Source organism: Athene cunicularia (assembly GCF_003259725.1).
Source record: "Athene cunicularia isolate RWA chromosome 3 unlocalized genomic scaffold, athCun1 chr3_part1, whole genome shotgun sequence".
NCBI classification, from domain to species: Eukaryota; Metazoa; Chordata; class Aves; order Strigiformes; family Strigidae; genus Athene; species Athene cunicularia.
The window spans coordinates 112222341-112244694 of record NW_020799097.1 but is presented as its reverse complement, the minus strand read 5'-3'; the positions used below and the strand labels follow the sequence as shown (position 1 = coordinate 112244694).

Here is a 22354-nt window from a genome sequence, read left to right as displayed (position 1 = left end):
ACAAACCCTGTTTTTAAAGACTGCATTAGCAAAGCATGAGAAAAACATCTAATATATGTGTAACAAGACAAAATTACAACACTGATTTCAATTGCTGCACTTAAAGAAAAATACTTAATTTCTTGGAACTCACTTTTTTCTCTCTCTCTATAATTTCCATGTGATTGCTGCAAGTCTGCTTTCAAATCTAATTCAGCTGTACTACTGCTTCTTCGTACTAGTACCTTCAGAGAAAAAAAAAATAATCTCAGCTTATTACAGTTTTGAGAACTACATCATATTTTAGCAAATTTGAGATACAAATACAGAATTCAAACACAGGTATTAGAAATTAATTACAGCTCAGTCAAGATATTTTCACGAATATTTAGTCTACCCAAAAATCTTTAAATGTCTTAAGGTTAACTATGATGCTTTCAATTTCTGTCTTTATCCTCCCTTAAACCCACTTTTCATACCAACAAGCAGGACTTTTTACTTATATTTTTCCACAAATCGGAAACCATTCAATACTTTCAAAGGTATAAAAAAAATCTTTCAGAAAGAAATTAGTAGCCATCTTACGTTGGGGCATTATTCTATTTCAAAACAACCCATGCAAAGACACCTGATCTTTTATTTACCATCTCCTCCTCCACCAAATGGATTTATAATCTAGTTGCCAAAAACTATTCAGAAAACTTTCTGCTTCTAGATGATACTCTTCTGCCCCTAATCATAATTGTTTTTCTTTATATCTGGCAGATCCCCTTCAAATTCAAGTTCCTTGCAACTCCATGTCATCTATAAAAGTGAAACTTGATTTCCATCGGAAAAATAGGGTATCATGTTTTCTATTGCAAATAAGCAACAAAAAGCCCTGACACCTTACACCTAGGTGAATACTAGATTTAAGTGCTGAAGGAATCTCTACTCTAAAATTCCTCAATTCAGTTAACATTTCTAAAATTTCATTTTGACATTTGCAATTATTAGTATAACTATTTAAAAATAAATTTCAGGAAACAATTTCTGATCTACTGGCCAGATATTAATCCATCCATTCCTTCTGCATATATCTGAAAAAGCAAAACTACTGCAACCAAAAATATAACTGGCTTGTAGAAATTATTATTATATTACCTAACACTAACTTCTTTGTTGTTGCTTTGTCTTTAACTGGAAAGAATTGACAATCCCCAAGAAATAATTGTTTGCTTGCACTGCCTGATAGACTGCAGAGTGGTCTATCTTCCCTGGCAAATCTGGCTCTTTGTGATCAGTCATGACAGTATTTCAGTGGATTATGATATGATGTCAAACTGGTTCACACGGTACATTGAATATATATTCATGCTATGGTCAAACTCCAGCTTCCACTTGCAAAAAGGGTGAAAGTGCAACACTGGTAGCAGTCTGACAGCATATGCCTGTGAATATTTTATAACACATGACACCTAAACCAGAATGAGGAACCAGGTTAATTTTTAATTCCACCAACTACTGAGCTTAGTTCTCTCCCTCTCCCCTCCCCATGCAAAGAATACTAGGTTTTCCTTCCTTTTTGAGACACTTTATTATTCCTGAAACAATTAATGAAGGTACTCTGCAGAAAATAGCTCTAGAAAGGAAAGATGAGATGAGTGTTAATGGTACTTTAAGTCTAGATGTATGGCAGAGTCAAGATCCAAAGATGAGATTCAGCTTGAAGTCTTCCATCCTGTATTGCATTATACTTTCACAAAGATGATCAGCCTCAGTCATTTATTATTTCTACTGTTTGTATTCAAAAGTTGCATTAAAAATTTATGAAGCTTGCCTATCCTAATATTAACTTATACAAACATCTGCAATATAAGCTAGTAATACAGATTGTGCTGAAGGAAAGCATTTTCCCCAGTACTTTAAACCATCAAACATTTATTCCAGTGTATTGTAACTCTATAATAGCCATGAATGATTTATATTTTAAGTTATGAACTTCTTGTTTAGATTTAATATTTAAAAGGCATAGAAATCTTGTATAAGACTAGAATATTGCCAACTACATAAAACTGCATAAGCAACAGACAAGATCAGAAGACACAGAATGATCACACCACACAGCATAATCAACAGCTACAGCTCAGTTCCAGATTCCACACTAGAAAGGTGAAGAATAATTTTCCACACTTTCAGTTGCTAGAGTTTCTAAATGCTAAAAGGCATCTGATTAGAAATGAATTGTTAGAATCTTATCAATAATCACTTTCTATTCTGCCTTACTTGTTCAGCTTCACGTTCCTTCTTTGTATATCCCTTAATTTCATGAACTGATTTGGAGTCTGAAGAACTTAAATTATGAGAACTTCCAGCCTTTTTACCTAGAAATTTTAGAAAGTAAACAAGAAATATATACATTTGTGGGATGAAAATACATAGCAAATCATAGGAAAATTTCAGCTACCTTTACGTATGTTTCTTATATTTATAAGCAAGTGAAGTAATACAACATTAAAATGGAGTACTAGTTACTTTGAAAAATCCTTCATAAGCATAAGATACTTACATTATAGTAACAGAAGTAGAACTGTTAGCTAGAATACAGAAAATTTAAACGCAAGGCAGATAAAAATAAAACTTCCGAATTTATGCATTTTTTTATGTAACTCTAAATTCTTTTTAACTGTCCTGCTTTATAAAAGGTCATGTCCTATATTTGTGGTCTGTAACTTCTTTAAAATAGTTCTTTCAACAAGATACCAACAATATATTTACTAAGAAAACAAGATCAACATTTTAAAAGAACAGAGCTGGAAACCAAAATAAGATCAGCATTTATGAGGCTGAACAAGTCTCAACATTTTTCTTCAGAAGTACAGTAAAGCTGTATTTTATCAATATTACCTGGAAAAAAATCAGATGGAAACTGATCTGTAATATCTGAAGTGCTGCTGCTTCGAGTTAGTTGCTGCTCTTGGTCTGCGAAGAGGCCCGTAGCTTCTGTTCCTGATGAATTTTCCAGCTGTTGAGATTCTTCAACTTCTATTGATTTAATTAAAACACAAAGTATTTTCACAACCTCAGAATTACGTACACATGTGAACTCCTTACCTAAGAAGGTTATAAGAAAAAGTGTCCCATTCAAATATTTTAAATCCCCAAGTTACAAAGGTATAATGTAACCCCTAGTTACAGAAGTTTTATAAAATATTGTTAGGAAAAAAAAAAATTATAGTTTAGAGAGAGATGTATGAGCAGTGTAAATGGTAAAAAGTCTAGAAAAAGGACAGAAGTAACTTTGGGGGTTTGGAGTACCCAATGAAGGGTGGGAGGATGTCACTTGGACAAAGCTATGTTTTTCAGTGATAGAGACCCAAAGTTGACCCTGTTGTACTGAAAACAGAGAGAATATAAATGCAGAATGCAGAAATGATGGCTGTGCTTACTGACTTCTCCTCCATAAAGAGGGGAGGGGGAGAATAAAAAAAGGCAACAATTCAGAGTAAAAAAAGATCTGAGCTACATATAATTCAGGCTTAGTCTGTGAGAACAAACAGAATCCATGCAGCTTTTTTGGTGTAACTGCAAATGAGAATTAAAAGAGAAGAGAGGCAGGCATAAAAAATTCAAGTGAGAAAGTAAATTGACATACTAGGGAAGGAGCAACAGGAACTGTTGAGATTAGCTAGCAACACAATGGTTTTAGACATGCATTTCTCTTAGCATTAGGCGGGAGGAAAAAAGACAGTAACACCAGGGATCAAGTATGTTCTCATTCAGTGGCGGCATTTTTAGTTATGGCTTTGACACTGATTAACGTGGTGTGAGGTGGCCCGCATAGCCCATCAAAGCTGACCCAACAGAACAACCAGCAGACTGCTCAAGGTGTTCACCCACACAGCCAAGGTTATTTTCCTCTTTAAAAAAATTATGGAAAATGGTGCTATATTAACTCTTATGAGAACCTTTGAATTTCTTTTTTTCAGTGAAAAACATGGGCTGAATTAAGTCTTCTAGGCTTCTTTCAGCATATTGTTACATAATACATACATTAAATAAAAGTGACCTGTCCACCAGCTCTCTGTTCAATTCCTCCTCTCTCATTTGCTCTGCTCTGCTTCCTGCAGGCACTGACATTGAGGCTACACTTATTCAGAAATGAACAAGTACCACCCCTCTACTCAGGATGCAAGATTACAGACCGATATACACAGATTGCAGCAGCAGACTGAAGGACAAGTTCATTCAATCTACACTATCAAGTAAGTTTAAATAATACCTCAGTACTTAGTAAACATTGCATGTATTTCAGAAAATTTTCAAATACACATGTACAAAACCTAATTATTCAGGTATTTACTGACCTCAAAGTATCACTCTTGACTGTAAATTTCTTACAGAAAGCAATATAATAAAATAATCAATTACATTCACTAACTAGAACAATTTCAGCGTTACAACTGAAGATAATTTGAGATTAAAAACCACTAAGATATTTCTCAGAATAGGAATCTCTAGAAAGCTATAATGCACCACATACAAAACTTCCCTGTTCTTGCTACAGCAGTTAACAACTCCTATTAGGGCTTGTACTGGGTCTGGCTAAGCTGGAATTGTTTTTCCCCTATAGCAGCCCCCATGGTGCTGTGGTTTATGCTGGGAGCTGGCAGGGTGTTGGTAGCACCCTGGTGTTGTGGCTACTGCTGAGCAGTGCTTACACAGCACCAAGGCTCTTTCCGACATTTTCCCACAGCAGTGGGATGGGGTGAGCAAGATCTTGGGAGGGGACACAACCAGGACAGCTGACCCGGACTGACCAAAGGGATATTCCAGACCATATGATGTCTGCTCAGTATAAAGCTGGGAGAAAGGAGGAAGGGGGTGGGTCACCCTTGGTCCTCCGAGGCAACCACTACGTGTATTGGAGCCCTGCTTCCAGAGAAGGCCCGACATCCCCTCTTCATGGCAAGTAGAGCAAATCTCTTTTTTTTTTTTTTGCTTCTGCACACTGATCTTTGCTTCGCTTTGCTTATATTAAAACTGCTTTTGTTTTACCCACAAGGGTTGGGGTTTTTTTCCTATCTTATTTTCTTTCCCCCTCTTTGCCCTGTTGAGAAAAAGAGGGGGAAAGTGGGGAAGTGATAGAGTGACTTGGTGGGTACCCGGCATTTAGCCAAGGTCAAACCACCACAGGGCTCAAGAGCCAGAAATCCCTCCCAGGAAGTAAAATGTGGGAGGTGACCAAGACACATTTTCAGACACCTACTTGCTGGAGACAGAAATTTAAAAAAGAGAGTCTGCTAACATGATAGAGAAATCTCACTGCTTCCACCAACACATCTTGGCTAGGTGATAGGATGAATGCCTTACAACAAAGTAGCTTTGTATTATTGTCAGGCCATTGCATCTGTTTTTCACATCTATGTCTGGGTACCACTACAGAATTCAGTTCAGAAGTTGTATGCTTAGGGTTTGTTTGAGCTTTATTTATCACAAGAGCAAGTTCCACAGGACAAGACTGTATCAAAAGCAGGAAAGAAGTTTATTACACTTTTGATCAAAAATGTCCTCATTCAGTCCAAATAACCACTAAAATGCCCAAATCTGGATTGCTGCCTTTAGTTTTTGCATTCCTAATCCTTAGTATACTTGGTCTGCACTATACTAAAACTTTAACAACGGATTTAGTAAAGGTTTCCAAGCAAGTAATTTAAAGTGTAAACATGAATAAAAGTATTTCTTTATTAAGAAATAACTTTAGTTACTAGGGATTATACACCTTGAAAATATATTGTTCTCCTTTTTCCTGAAAAAGTTAATTATTTTGACAATGAACCCAGTAAAAGAATAACAAAAAGCATTAGAAGTAGCCACTTTGTAACTATGAAAAAGGACAAGATATGCTCCCATTAAACTTGCTCATCTCCTAATGGCTACCAGTATTACTTAACACCATGTTTGGAGCAGATCCGAGGCACAGGAAACAGAACCAGTGCAAAACATTTCATTTCGCACTACTAAAGCCTAATCAACTGGACGGAAAGGGAGTAGACAGACCGTAGTTTAAAAATATAAGGTACATTTATATAAAAGATGACTTTAAAGTACAGTACCTGACAGTCTGTGAGAGCAAGAAGTGTAAGAGATACCAGGTAAGAGAGAGCTCACAGTGTGAAGCAGAAGAGGTACACTTTTAGTAGCTGGCAAAGCCTCATAAAGATGAACACAGTTGCTGATAGACTGGCTTCGCTTAGCTTCCAGGAAAAAATAAAGCAATAATTATGTCAGAAAAAATAATGAAATATTTGGGGTTCTGAATGTCATGATATAATGAAACACAAAGCTATTTAAAAAATAGAAAGTTTTACAACATTAAGCCTAGAAGTATTTCCTATAAGTTAATAATGTGCAACTGTATCTCACACATTGAAAGTGCAACAATCAGTGATTCCTGAATCACAGCAGTTTCACAACATGGAATATTCCCTTTTGTCAGTGTCTGATTCCTATGTCTGGGCTAATTCAACTTACCCTTTTCTCTTTTAATTGAAGTATCTGTAGCAATACATACAGCTCAAAAATTAAAAAATGGAAAAGTAACTCAAATTACCTTCTACTAGTAACACTCCCAACCAAAACCAGATGCCTCTTACATTCATTCATCTCTACTGAACACGATCTATTTTCACCTGAGAAGTGGGATACTGTGCTTCTCAAAAATCGATCTAAAGATACAGCTGCCTCTGGTTTTGCTTTTAAAAGTAGAGATCCCAGTTCCTGACTGGATAAAGCCCTGAGTACCCTGGTCTGATGGACAGCTGACCCTGCTTTGAGCAGGAGGTTAGACCTGATGTAGTTCCTTACACCCTGAATTACCCTGTAGACTCTGGTTTTGCAGTACTGAGCTCTGCTTTCCACACTTCTGAACAGGATGATGAAAGGGACACAAGTTATGTGAGAGTTTTTGGAGTTCTTAAGTCACCACAAGGGAAAGTAGAAAATAAGTGCAGTCTGAATGCATATCTTAGTGTATTTGTCTCCAAAATAGCAACACTTAAATAGGTTCACTGTTCCTTAGAAAAAGAAAGGTCACCAGAAAATCACTTTCCAAGGTGGCTAACACTCTAGAGACTATCTAATGTCATTAAAACCTTCTATTTTATGGATTAAAATCCAATTGTCATAAGCCTAGTCTCCTTTAGAGAAAAACAGCATTTTATCAATTATATTACGAAAAGTTATGCTGAATTACAAAAGTCTCTAACAGAAACTTATTGGGGAAAAAAAATTATTCACTGTACAGCTTCTCTTCTTGTACACAGCAATGTCAACACTGACACTTTAGAAGACAGAAGGGAAGGAAGGAAAAATACTCAAGCAAAGTAGCAGGCAAAAGATTTTCTGCTGCTGCAGAAATACTCTGCTCTTACTCATACAACTACAGACACAAGCAGCAGAACAAAAGAAAGGCTCAAGTGGAAGCAGGAGGTGCTCTGATATTTTTATGTTGACATAGGGGTATTTTTGTTCTTTTTACACAAGAGGAAAAATATTAGGGATTTTTAAAAAGCTTCCAGTAGGGGACACTTTTCTCAAAGTGTCCACTCTACTAAGAAAATCCTCCCATGAACAGCCCTGGCTTCTGTATTCACCTCAGGGACTGCTACATTTCATTCTGAAAGATGGAACCTCTGGAGGCTTAGTAGCCGAGTTTTGTGTTTCTAAATAGTCTTACATTAAAAAAGGAGTATACATTTTATATATTTGGAATGATTATTTGTTAGAACTGCATGTGCAAATATAAAACTTTTCTGCACCTGTTGATTTGGAGCCACTGATCACCATAAATCCCATGGAAGCCAGAATAATTCTCTTTATATGACCATGAGACACAAAATGAAACTAAAAGCTTTTTACACATGAAGTTCATCCTCCTACCGGACAACCTACTTTCTCCCTACCAAATAAGCTTTTTTTACTAAAGGTAGGAAGTTCCTTTAATTTCAACGCACCCAATTAAGTAAAGTCCTTGTTGATCAATACTTCCAGGTTCTCTCTACCATTCTGGTGAGAAGTCTAGGGAAGAAAGAAGGAGCAGAAGAAAGGGAGTTCTCCACTGGAGCACAAATAGGAAACTCACTGAATTTAAAAATAAAACAGACACAAAGAATGAATTGACTGCATTGCCAAAATGTTTTGTGATCTTAGCTGAAGACTATGGCTTAGTTATGAAGCCTGTAGCCACAAAAGCATACTAAATCACCTTCAGATTCTCCTGGTAAGAAACATAACTAATCTGCTATGAATGAGGAAGGAAGCTGTGCAGCCAATATCTCATATTTAAAAGCAGGAGATTTTCTATGGAGAGTTTTAAGCCACAGTCCATTGAATTGGAACACAGAAATATGCTACCATGAAATAAGAGATTAAATTTGAACTGTTGAAATTCTTAAAAAAAAAATAAAATAAATAAATCAGGTTTGGTTCAATACCTGAAGTTTTAGATATTTCCCCATCATTCCTCACCCCCATTCTCCCTTCTCCTGTTTTCCTCTTTCCAGAAGCAAACATGAGAGAAAAAATGAGGAGATGCTATACAAACCTCATCATGCTAATAAAAAGAAATCAAATAAGAAAGGATGAAATTGTTTATTAAATATCTGGTTTACCATGTGCTCACAGTAGAGAGCTAGCTGCATGGAAATACAGAAGCAATATAAATTATCTGACTGATGTTAAATGCTTTGTTATGAATCGATAACCACAGGAATGTACTTTACTTCTTTACAAAAAACCCCACAGCTTGCAAATAAATGTAACATATTTAAAAGCATATATTTAGAATTTTCCAAAATACTTTGATTCTTTATTCCTACTGGCAGTGGTCAAGACATCCAGACACAGGTACACATCATCTCTGGGGTTAGGCATTTAATTATGAAGTTTCATGACTTTTGGAAGCAGTCACAACTGAAAGGCAGATTTAGAACTTATTAGCGTTACCCATAAGCATTTAGTTATGGTCTAACCTGTGGCTCTTTGCCGAACAATATTTCTTGCTTTCTCAACTCCTGGGGCTCCAGAGGTTGTAGCACTTCTAAACCTCATTGGCTCCACAACTTCAGGATGACTTTTCCAGCTTAATGAAAAAGATCTTCCCACTACAGCTGTCTTCTGAGGCTCCAAAATGCCACCTTGGAGATAACAAAACCAGGATTTTCTATTATTGTATGCTTTGGCACATATATTTCTTACAGTATGAATGGACTTAAAAGCACTTAGACATTAAAAATCTTAATCTTTTAAAAACATTAATTTTTACTGTTAAAAAACAATTACTACTTCAACTATGTGCATCAATTGCAAGGTGACACATAAAAGTAGCTAAAATATTGTAATTAATAAAGTTTAATAAAAATACATGGAAAAGAATTTTTACACTGATGACTATGCCAGACTACAGCACAGGAAACCATGTTTCATTTCCACTACACAGAAAAGACTGATTTCGAGCATGTAATAAAAACTGCTAAATAGCTATCTTCTGTTGACCCCAATTACCTTTCCTCCCACAATGAAGGATGAGAATACATAAATCCAGAGCACTTCACATTTGATTAAACAGGTTCTTACACTAGATTAAGTAGTATTTAATTGTTAAGATTAAACTTAAATATTTAACTTGTTTGATACAAAAAGCACTGAAGCACAAGACTAACCTTTTCCTCTCTGCTTTTTTTCTTTTTGTTCACTGAGCTTATCCAAGGGTAAGTTTGTCATTTCCACCCCGTACACAGTTCTTGCTAGCACCGCTGTTAGAGAGTCCATGATATTGGCCCACTCATTTATGAGCTCCTCCCAGTCTGTCAGGGCAGACAGAACGCTGAGCAGCTCATCCCACAGCTCCCGAGAAATGTAAACGCTAAGGTTTGCTCTGATCCAAGCCACAATGAGGGTCTGAGAGAAAAGAAACAAGTGACAGTTCATGCATTTCTGTCAAGATGAATTCAGCACGCCAACACCAACCCACATGTCGATGAAGTCAACACTGACCTGCATGTTAGTATTTATTATTCATGATGCACAGACATTAGACATTGATATTTTTCTTTTAAAAAAAAATCATACCCAAAAATTAGTGGGTAAATAATTGTGAAAGTTATGGACTGGAAATCTAAAAATTCCAAAACATATTTCAGGTGGTCTATATGTTCTCTGGTAAACTAAAATAATACACAGGGCATAACAATAATTTAAAGAACTGTCTCCTATATCTACAGAATGATTGTAGTGACTGAGGTTTGCAGCAACACTCGGGCCTCGATCCTGTAGCTGAGCATCCCAAAGTACAATACAATATATGTGTTTTCATCACATTCAGAGGGACTCAGTTTTGACTTGCCAGCTGAACTTCTAGGAACACAGTTACATCAAGCTTACACCTTAGAGATACTCATTGAAGACATTCCACAAAGAGACTCTGGGCCTGCCTGTTCTACCATGGTTTGTAGTAGAGCCCTGAAGAACAGATCAAATCAACTGCTTGTTGCAATCTGTCTCCCTCTGTTACGAACAGTTTACAAAATAATCACTTGTATTACTGTAAATGAGAATTTTATCATGTTTTACAAGTAAGTTTCACAGTATGATGCAATAGTACTTAACTAAAACTACAGATAATCATCAAGAAAATCAACATAAAAAACCCAAACCCCACTCACTCGGAAAAGTAATCCTGACATGCTTTGAGCGAACGTATCCTTTATTTGGTTTTCTTTCGGCTTCTGCATCACAGCTTCTGTAATTCTAAGGAGTATCTGTAGCATCTGTTCCCTGGTTCCAAAACAAAATTGTACTTTTTTGTTCACATGTTCTATTCATTGTACTTGTTAATTTTCATGTACCAAAACCCCCTCTTAATTCTCCATTAAGGTTACATATTGGTTGTGGATTGTAAGAACTGATTTTTGAGAGGGTGAAGTCAGGAATGGGAATACCAGGCAGAGCCTTAAAGTCAAACAGTGTCATGATGTAGACTCAACAGAATGTACAGTCTCACAAATCAATTCAGAGGTCAGTCACATGTGTACGGTCTACCCCTGAGAAAGCCAGTCTTCCCTCTACCCAATAATTCTCCCATAAAGCTTAAATGTTGATCATTTTCTCTGAAATGATGCAGAATATATTAAGCTTACCATGTCTTTTTATTCATTGATAGTTCCATTATCATGCGCCTAAAGATACTCAGAACCGCTTTGCAAGCATCAACTTGCTCCTTCAGAAGCACGGGGACTTCAATGCACGGTTCCAATAAGAAAACATTTGCAGAGTTTGTCAAGAACACCTTCAAGACAGGCATTTACAGTCAATTTACACAATGTCAGAAATAAAAGAAGTCAAGATTTACAATAAAATACTTCTCCTCCTCCAGTCAAACCTCTCAACTTTCCTTAGAACAAGTTTCATGTTTTACTTTGTTTTTCTATATCATTCTAGCAAAAAGTCAGGTGGCATTTCAGACCCAACAAAGGCAAGCACTGCACAGGATGGACTTTATAGGTATCTCTTCTATTCAGTCAGGCAAGAGTACCATTCCTCCACTCACCTCCTGGCTTTACATGCTTGAGCAACCACCAATATTTCCAATAAATGAGGTTCAACGAGAGCAAACATACAATTCTGATCAATTCTTAGTACTCGCAGTAGAAAAAAAAGATTCGTCTTAAAATATAGACACTTGGCTCTAAGATACGGTGACACGGTTTAATATTGATTTCAATAAAGTTATAAATGAAGTCCAAATCGTATCTTTAAAAAAACATCAACTGCTGGTAGTTATCTTCCTTAATCTCAGAGATTATATTAGAATTTGTAGTCTAAATTACATGATTACATCAGTTACAGCCTTGTATCCTTTCTATATACCATACCTGTAATGCAGCTTGAGCACCAGCTTTAACATTTTTGTCCTCATCTTCTAATATACATCCTCTGTTAACAGCACTGGTAAAGGAGTAAGTTCTTCCCCAGCTGGATGAGCGCTTATGTCCTGAATGGTCAGAGGAAAGCTTTCAAAAACATGATTCAGTTAGTGACAAACCAGAAAGGAATATATCCATATTGATTCAAAATCATTTGAAACATAAAAAGCAAAAAAGGAGGATCGATCATGTCCTATATTCATTTCAGTAAGGAATTAATGCCTATTATTTGTTAATCTCTGAACAGACAGTATATGGAATATAAAGGTTCATAAAAGTTTTAAGAGCTATGCTATTTAAAATATTTTATGTCACATTTTGTAGTCACTGATTGCAGTAATAATTGCATTTAAGCCTGGCAAAGCTATAAACCCCCTACAAAAAGAATCTGACAAAACCTTGCAATTCTCACTATGTTTTTACAACTTGACCCTCCTCTTCAGTACAACAAAACTTCCCTTAAATAGCTTCACAGTGTCAACAGTTTCAAAGTCAACTTTTACTGATGGTTCAATAAAAGATACTAAAAAGATGATGCTCAGAATTCGTACCTATACTTTAATTTACAAGATTAAGGTTTCTGAATCCAAGTATTTCATCCATCATATACAAATTAGTAGATACTTTCAAATTCTTAAGTAACTACCACCAAAAGGAAAAAGATCTACATGCACTAGGCCAACAGACAGTGTATATTTTAATACTGCAGAGCATATTAGTATTTATTCCATTAAGTTCTTAATATCATATTTGTATAGACAGGGAATAATCAACAAATTACATGTTTCAGAATACCTGCAATCTTTCCCTGCGCTCAGTAAGGGCTACTGAACACAATATTATTTAAATTTCTGGGTCTTAAATAAAAGCATATTTTAATCTTGTTTTTCCACACATTTTAAAAATTGTTACTCATTTACAAAGTGAGCTTAAAACTTAATAGTTTTCACATATTGTAGGTGAACAGAATATATTAACACTGATACCATACATGTTTACCATCCGTTTGCACTGAAGAATCCTCTAAATTGACCACAGCATGCTGACTGTCTTCCTTTTTGTCTGGCTCCTCCATGAACACAGGTTTCTCTTGCAATATCCACTTTCGATATACCTTAACCACTTTTCGTGTTGCAGATATATCAGAAGGTGGCAATAAAAAAGCCTGAATTGAAAAGTTAACTAATTTTACTATATAGAGGACATAAACGTGCATGCATATATAAGGACATCCACACACCAACACCCACAAATAATACAGCTCAAAAAAGAAAGGATACATAATTTTACTTTTATGTCTGGACGAGAAGGAGTTGTGATTAATCAACCACCTGTGCATATATCTATATAATTCACAAATCCATAACTATTAACTCCAAATTACTTCCATGTTGTATTTGTTTGGACAAAACCAAAGAGGTTGGTTTTGCTCCCTGCAAGCTCTCTAACTGAACATGGATTCATCCCACAAGCCATTACTAGCCATAGAGGTCTGGCAGGCTAAACTTAGGCACTATGCTGCATTTTCTGGAGAAGATGACTTCAAATTACATTGGCAGTATACAATGAGAAATGCTATTTCAGTGAGTGTAGGTAGGGACAAAACAGTAAGTTTAGATGAGGATAACAGTGGCTAGCTAGCATTCCATCCTTTCTCACTGCAGTTTTGGAAATCAACACTATTAATTTATTTTCAACATGCCACTCAATATCTGTATTTGGGAATCATTCTGTAACGATGTTCTCTCCAAAAGCTTACAAAGGCTAGACTGGCTGCTTCCCCACATTTCTTGAGGTTTTAGGAGAAGACCTGAAAAAAACATAGTGGCAGAAGACCTTTGCACTGCAGTGAACAGTCACAGAAACAAATGTCTGAAAATGTCATCTAGTACAAAAAAGTGTATTTCGCAAAAATAAAAGTTGATAAGAATACGCATTATAAAAACACCAGAAGAGATGAAAATACATTCTTCATACTAAAAACCAGGTTCTTTCACCTATGAAGAGGTGATTAACAGGGTTAAAATCAGGGTTTTGACCCTTGATTGACAGGGTTTTCAGGGTTTTGACCCATGATTAACAGGGTCAAAAACTACAGTATTTCCTACACCTAGTTTAGCTGAAAAAACATTAGAAAGGTAATCTTGCTCAGGTCAGAGGAAATCTTTGCATCACATACTATACTTGCTTGTCTCTAATCAACATTAAGTGCAACACCCAACAGCTGATTTCAACAGAATTTGAAGGGTTAGCAAAAGCAAGTTTAAATATGCCAGACAGTATATATGTGAAATTTCTGAAAATGTCTTCACAGACACTGTCAACTTATTAAGGATGCAGAAACTGAAAAAGCCAGAAGTCAAATGCTAGGATATTAGAGAAACAACAGCTCATCCTCAGGATGAACGGGCACTACATAAAATGCTTTCAGAAAGGCTAAGTAGGGTAGATAGAAAAAAAAAAAAAAAAAAAAAAGAGTGAAGGAATTCAGTGACTCGTAATGTCCTGTAAGGGAGAGATAAACACAAAAAGGATCCAAATCCTATTATCTGTTTCAATTACTGAACACTGGTCATATTTTAAAAGATAGAAACACTGCACCATGCTAGCTTTCGTTCGCTGAAGCTGGTCTAACCTTAAATACTCTGAACAAACACCAAGAGAGGGCAGCACGCTACAGCAGTTCTTAACATACACAAAAGTACTCCTTCCTGTCAAAATGCCATCCATCCCACAGAAATGCAATGGTACAAGGAATTTCTAAGCCGTGCCACGCAAGATACTTCATAGTAAAGCATGTGTGCTCACTCAGATGCGGGAGAGTATCTTCTGCATGTTTATGTGACCTGGAACTGCTGCTTCAACCAATTTCTACAGTAGATCCACATGTATTTTTTATCCCAAACAGTTGAAAAGATAACAAATTAATGAAAAATACTAGTAGAAGCAATCAGTGTTCAAATAAGCATTAAATACTGACATTGATCACAGGAACAAGAACCTTACTAACTCAAATAATAAATTTGCAATTACATCACAATAGCAAGAACAAATGAAGTGGCCTGTTCAAGTAAGACATGCTGGCATCTGGCACCAGAAACAAGCTTCAGTTCCTATAAAAACTTCATAATTTTATTGTTGAAACTAGACCTGGGAAGGACTGCAAACTAAAATGGTGCTGGTGTGATTAGCATCGTTTGACCAATTACCTGACCAACAGCCTTCAACAGCATTCTCTCTCATAGTCATGACATTTCCTTTAAAAAATATATACAATAGCAACATACACACTTACTTGTCGAAACACCTCATTAACAAAGTTAACATATCCTCGAGTGGATAAGAGAATTCTCTGCACCATCTCATAGACTGCCCGGTGCTGCTCTTCGATGCTGCAGAGGCTGGAATTGCTGAGCCTTCTGTCAGACAAGGTGCTGCTGTTAGAATGGCTTCTCTCCTGTTCATTTGCATAAGACATACTGGTTTCCAGCTCTGCATTTTTATCCTGATTTACACCACCAACAGTCTACACAGAAGAAAACGTACATCTAATTAAATAACTGAAAAAGTGCACATCAAAAATCCTTACACAGAACTAAAGGTATTAGTGCTCTTTTTTCATACAACACACTGGGAAGGAAGTGTAATTTTCAGACTACTACTTGATCCAAGAAGACATCTTATACACTGCATGATGTACACTTCATATGGGTCCCTCAAGACAAGAACAGCAGACTTGTCCACTCCATAAGACAAAGAACAGGGAGGGGTCCAGTGGTGGGAGTAGAGAAAGGCACAGACATGGTAGAGAAGAATCTCCAAGTCCCTCTGTTTTGGGGAAAAGATGGATTGTACATGATACATGGCTCAAATTCTTGCATATTATTATTCCTGACAACTCTTTTGTCAGGTTTTGTTCTGGCACTGCAAGAATTCTGGAACATCTCGAACCATATCCAGCTAAAATGATCCAGTCAGAAGACTAAAAAAACTGCTTTTGAGTTACCAGAAAATGAACCCCAAGTTACACTACCTCAAAGAATCCCCCAAATGCAGCTCTGCTTTATGCTTGCATGAATAAGGCTGCCCCCCACTCAACCATGTGAACAGTAACAGAACAACAGTAACTTCTCTACTGCTCTTCTCAATGAACTTTTTGGTAAGATTCAGCCACACAGCAAGACACAAAACCACTAAGAAGTCAACACGAGTCAAAAGCTGGCACAGAGCTTCAGCAAAGTAATAACTTTTGACCAGTTGCTTTTTTGAGGGCAACAATACCTTTATGCAACCTAAATCTTTATTTGGTGTCAGATGTCTAAAAAATTCAGTCAAATGAAAAAAAAATCTGGTTCCAGGCTATGTCTGTTGGAATGGCACAGCAGTTTATACAAAAGGTTGACTTCCCAATGGGAAACAAAAAATTAATAAAAAAGCACTTTCAGTAGGTAAGCCACACTTAGATGCTTTAGGGCTTCGAACTTCTATAATGAAGAACTCCAAAAACAATTGACATGAAAATATTTGGTTCTACCATAATAGTTAATGTATGCTTTTCCACTGAATCCAGATCTGACACTGACCTATGATTCAAGAGAACAATATAAGTTGACATTGATACTAAATTTTTAACAGAAAACTGAAGAGTCTCTTAAAAGTAAAAGTATCTATTTCTATGAAATTAATTGTTAAGTCTCTAATCCTAAACAAGAAATTAGAAATATTTTTCTAATATCTCATCGTAAACAGTGGCTATATCAAAAGGAAAACAAAGCAGCCTTTGATGTTGCTGGAAATGGTCTATGGTACAAATAAATTTGACAGTTTACAGATTAAATTCCCAAAGTCTAAACATAATACTGATGAAGCTTGTGAAGTTCGTATGGCAAACAGCTATGAGGAAAAAAAAAAATCTATTAAATTGCTAAAGAGTTTCCCTTGGAGATTCCCTCCATCAAAGAAAAAAACAAAATCAAATACATAATTTATTCACTTAGGGATAGCATTTCTTTCTTGCTTTGATTGTCAGTGCATTGTGATCATTTGCAAGGTTAGCATATACAAGTAAAGAGAGGTAAACTTTAAAGCACACCTGAATAATTTTAGGGAGCATTTCTCCTCCATTTTTTGTATTCTGAACAGCAGTTAAATATTTCTTTTCAAGAAAGAAGGTAACAAGCCACTTAATAAAAACAACTCGAGCTGCCATATATGGGATTTTTGTGCTATAGACACTTTCATTGTTTCGTGTTGCAGTAATGTATACTGGTCTTGGTCTTGTATCAGGAATATCTGGTGAGATAAAAAGACAAGATATATAAAGAAAATCTAATATTAAAAACCTGTAATTGCTTCCAGACTCTGGTTAAACTACACAAAACAAAGGAAAGCAAAAGAGAAGGGCTGTGAAAAGAAGGGCAAAATCTGAAACAAAGAACTACTCCTACTACAACGCAAGTTAATTTTGCAGGTTTCAGAGAGTTTTATTGATACAGTACAGTGAGAAACAGAATATGGCTCTGGAACACTCAATAGTGCAAAGAAGAAAACGGATACTTAGCACATTGGAAAGGGAAGTTAACTCAGGTACAAAGAGCACTGCACAAGCTGAAATAAAAGAAAGAAGTGAAAGATTGCCAAATGGAGATAGGTTGGGTCATAATTAATTTAAATACTTAGATTTTTGGGAAAAATCTCAGCCAAAAATTATGGAAGGCCTGGGCTGTAGCTGTGAACAACACAGCTGAAGTGGCACTGAGGTGATTTTAGACACTAAATATTAAACGGCAAAGGACAGAGTTAAAAGTCAGAGGAGGGAGGGGAAGGATAATGAAGAAGAGGCGGTACATCAGGTGAGCATTGACATCATTGCTCCTATAGACTCCAATACATAATTTGGTAGGAAATTAGGAAAAATGTGAGCATTTCTGAAATAACATGCTTTTAATCCTACAACTATAGATGCACATCTCCATTTCCTTTCGTTTGGTCCTTCATGTTCACTTTCTCTTCAAGAAAACAAGATATAAAGTAAGACTAACTAAGGTAGCTACTGCCTCACACTTGGGCAGCTTGCCAGTTCTTTAAAAAAAAAAAACCTCAGAGAGCACGTTCTGTCTTCATTACATATCAGTTAGAGTCCTCACTCACTCGATCTAAATTCTATGCCAGCAGAAATGTCCTTAGGAAAGGAGAATCAAGATATCCCTTATGCAGGGATGAGGAGCAGCAGCTTCCTCAACTATCTCAGAAAAGCAAAAGTTGAGCTAGGAAAAAAACCAAAACACGAGACAAGGGAGCAAATATTCTTTCAACAGAACTGTAGCAATATGCTAGCAGGTAAACAGAGATGCTACTGAGAACAGACACCATTATTTCTTTTTTCTGCTTAAAAGATAAAATTCACTACTACTCACCAAGAACGGGTTTGTAGAGGTTGGTTAACTTTGTAAAAGATGGAAACAAGTGAGGAAGATAGTATTTTCTAAACAAGGTAAAGAGAAACTTAAAACCAGTGTCTTGGTTCTCTTTATTCTTCCACTCTAAGCTTGCAGCCTTTATCATGGAGTTAAAGAGAAACAAAAAGCTTTAAGTTAATGCGTTATACTGACAATCATTCCACACTGAATACAACAGATAACCAATTACTTTAAAGAGATAAAAAGAATTAGCACTGTCCGGAAAAACTTTACAAAATGCAGTAAGAATATAAGATATTACCATGAGGGCTTTAGCATATCAAAGAACGCACTGGAAGCCACCATATTTATGCTGTTCTAATGCAGTAAAGCACAGAAAATGTCCTATTAATGTTTTTAATGAATCTGCTTCTTACCTGTAAACTTTGTCTAAGTTTCTCCGGGCTACACTTTTATCATAAATGTTTGTCATCAGAAACATACTCAAAGCCCACATTTAATACAGGTGCACACAGACATGCAATACTCTTTTGCAAAATTTGACTCAAGGCACAAGTAATTTCCACTAACAAGAAAGACGCTGACATCTAAGTTTGCTTTTAAAGGTACTCTTCTGTTCTTGCACAGATCAACACCGAAGAGTTGTACACATACTTTCAAGTTGCTCTTTACGAACAGTTTTGAACTAAAATTCCTTGGAAGACTGTGCCATATTCTGACAAAGAGTTGCTCTTTTCACACTGAAAAACCTTCAGTTTGGAATAAGGTGCACATATCTTATATGGGTGCGTTTCCTTTATTTGTATAAGAAAATCCAATACAATTTCAAATAAGAAAGACAGAAGTAGACATCTCTACAATGAAGCACTTTTTACACAGATGACTTAAACCCACCTGGGTTTTCATCTCTTATGTAACTTCTCTTTTTGTGAAACTCAAGTGAGCACCACAAAAGGGTTAATGTTTTGACATATGCTTTAAATTCAGGCGTACCTCTTTTTTTTTTTTATTTTTTTTTTTCTTTAAAGCAACATCAAAAGATTAAAGGGTTCTTAAATATCGTTTTTGTGGTAAAGCTCTTTGAAAAGCCTGTCCAACTCTATATAGCAGATAAGAAGTTCACTGGATCTATATCTGAGATGATAATTTATTAAGTTAAAGAAAAACTGACTTCTTTAAATCAGTTACATGAGGTTTATTTGTTTTAAACACATTTTCTTACTTTAACTTTTACTAGATTTTTTTCCAAATCTAAAAACTGTGGAACTTGCAATGTCCTCTTTTTGCAAAATACTCATGTAGAGCTTGAAAACAAGACTACTGAGGTTTTGTTTAATTTTATTTGTTATGTAAATAAACTAACTCATACTGAATTCTACCCACTCAAATTTTCTTGAAGACGTAGATTTGCTCTACATTCTGGCTCTGAGCAATCATTCTGCATTTGCATCAGATTATTTTCATCTCATCTCTTGCCTATAGCAAGAAGGCTACTGTTCAACTGTGCTCCTCTCTACTGAGCAACAAAAATAATGAATGTTGATGAACCACAATGCAATTGGATTTATAGTGTAGTCAGGTTTTTTAGATTCCAAACATGTAATAAGAGTATAAAAAGAACAGAGAAGATATTTTTTTCTAACTGAAGTATTGTGAAACTCTGATAAGTGAAACAAAGAGTGCTGTGTAGGAAGTTGATAATTCCATACAGCCACTTTTCAAAATAAAGCATTCATTCAAGATGATAAAACCCCTTCTAAATATAATTTTGGTCTTGCCTTTTGATATATATATTAAAAAAAAAGTATCTTAAAGTATTTCATTATCTTTTATCTTCTTTTTTTAATACCGAGCTCTTTAAAGTGGAAACTGTATAGACAATGAACATTATTTAAAATGTTACTTAATTTGTACTTTTAAAATATATACATTATCTTAATTTTTTTCCTGTACAGAATAATCTGATCTATTTCTAATTTAAATTTTTGATGTACATGTTACTTGCATCCTTTAAAAAAAAAAATCTCAGAAGCCATCTCTCCTTTTTATCTCTTTCTCCATAGTCTTCTCAGCTATGTATGCATCCAAAGAGAACAAACTGCATCTTTGCCCCATATCAATTTTCTAAATGTGACCATAAGCACATAAAAAAGTCAGTTATCCTGCAAGTTTGGATAGCTTTTATTAACTATCACAAGCGTGAAAAACTTATTTTCACCAAAAATGGCACAATGAAATACCTTTAGGATGACTTTGCTTTTAAAAACAAGAATAAGGAAATGCAGAAGACCGCTTTTTCCTGGGGAGGGGCAAACCCAGCTCTCTAGATACTGTGTAGACTTAATTTTCTGCCACAAGTACATTCCTCCAAATATGAATAGTAAAAAACATATATCCTCCGCACCTGAATTACCATATATTTTAACAGTAGCTGAAGAAAATAGCAGGTTTGGTCTTCAGCAATTTTCTCTCCAGAGACAGTTGGCAAAAGTGGCGTTATTTCTTCTGGAAAAATCTTAGCTAAAGAAAAAAGAGAATGTTTTAAATGTAAAAAAATGGAAAATAGTTAAACTTAAGATATTTTCTAGAAAGAGATTAATGTGAAAATAACCATTAATGCACTACTAAGTTGTACAAAGTCCGGTTACTCCTTGGGCTTCCCATATTTCCGCAAGTCCTACTGCATACAACCAAGGGTGGTACCAACCTCTGATTTACTGCAGTTTGGATGGGTTAACAAGAGCAGTCACTGCAGATCACCAATAAGCTGTAAATCTAAACACCTACTGATTTTGCAGTAACATGTTCAGATAGCTGCATCTCAATTAGAAAAACAAAACTAACCAAAAAACAACAGAACCCAACTGTTCTGAACTCATAATGACAAGATCAGAAGGTTATAAGGCTGCAATAAATACTATAGCTTGACAAATTCAGTATGTCTCTGAATTCTAAAGACAAATAGTATCATCCATGTGATATCTTCCCACAAGAAACTCTATAGCTCCACAACGACCTCAGTGGAACGGGGAGGGAATACACCTGTCTCAGAAATTCTGTTCATTTACTCACCGTCTGGCGAATTAGGAGGACTAATGAGGTTATCTAGTGTACAGGGACCTCGTGAGGACATAAAGGGTGGAAAGCCAGGCACAAGGCATGCAAATATTAATATCTGCTCTTCTGCACAGTTAGTCTGAAGCGCTTGAAGCCAGAGAAGAAACAGTCGGATTCCTTCACATCTTATCTACAAGGGGATGATTTTGTAGAAAAAGATATTAAAACAAATTTGTAAGTACAGCACCACAGTTAAATAGTTAAGAAAATGCAGGACAAGTACTTTCATCCCAGCTCTGTGCTAGTCTTTCCATCATACCAAGAATAATCACATTATTAATTTATTTAATCATGAGCAGAAAAGGGTGGAAGCAAGCTGTACCCAAGGCGGTGGCACTCCAAGGAGACAGCATTACTACTCCAGCTTCAATCAGAGGCCAAAACGTTTTATTTCCACTCCCTCAGATCCCAGTGCCAAATGCACCTTGGCTAGTCTCAAGGCTCAAACTTAAAAGGGGCTCTGAAAGTACAACAGCAAGTGTAATGCAGAGCCGGGGAGCCACCAGTACTTCGTGTCCTAAGCAGTCTGAAATCTCAGCCCCACAGAGGCCAAAGCAAGCTACTGTTCTCAACATCAATGGGATCAGAAGATCCTCATGAAAACTGAGTTGCAATAAAACCACCCAACGTAGCATATTCAGTAAGCCTACTAAGTTTATTTACTACATTTTTTTATTAACAAGATAGAATTTTAATTTTAGCGATGTATTTAGAAAAATGGATATAAAACCCTTTGGCAAACAAGAAACCAATACATTTAATATGGTGTACTTAATGCTAGAGGGATCTGAAAAAAATGAAGTATTAAACAAAATATATTGATACCTTCTCCAGTAACTGCAACAGCCACTAGAACAACAAAATGACTGAAGATAA

General features: G+C 35.9%; 1 protein-coding gene across 1 annotated transcript in view; it reads right to left on the bottom strand.

Moving 5' to 3' along the window:
* Positions 1 to 22354, bottom strand: part of RALGAPA2 (Ral GTPase activating protein catalytic alpha subunit 2) — a 127676-nt gene that overhangs the window by 89024 nt on the left and 16298 nt on the right. Inside the window, exons 6-20 of the mRNA XM_026844668.1 lie at positions 21434 to 21608; positions 20766 to 20881; positions 18359 to 18497; positions 17035 to 17234; positions 15238 to 15468; positions 12934 to 13107; positions 11892 to 12029; positions 11157 to 11305; positions 10683 to 10794; positions 9681 to 9918; positions 8991 to 9155; positions 6075 to 6215; positions 2866 to 3003; positions 2245 to 2342; positions 134 to 224 (exon numbers count right to left, since the gene is read on the bottom strand). Of these exons, the coding sequence (XP_026700469.1) occupies positions 134 to 224; positions 2245 to 2342; positions 2866 to 3003; positions 6075 to 6215; positions 8991 to 9155; positions 9681 to 9918; positions 10683 to 10794; positions 11157 to 11305; positions 11892 to 12029; positions 12934 to 13107; positions 15238 to 15468; positions 17035 to 17234; positions 18359 to 18497; positions 20766 to 20881; positions 21434 to 21608 (2305 nt within the window). The remainder of the gene's footprint in view (positions 1 to 133; positions 225 to 2244; positions 2343 to 2865; positions 3004 to 6074; positions 6216 to 8990; positions 9156 to 9680; positions 9919 to 10682; positions 10795 to 11156; positions 11306 to 11891; positions 12030 to 12933; positions 13108 to 15237; positions 15469 to 17034; positions 17235 to 18358; positions 18498 to 20765; positions 20882 to 21433; positions 21609 to 22354) is intronic.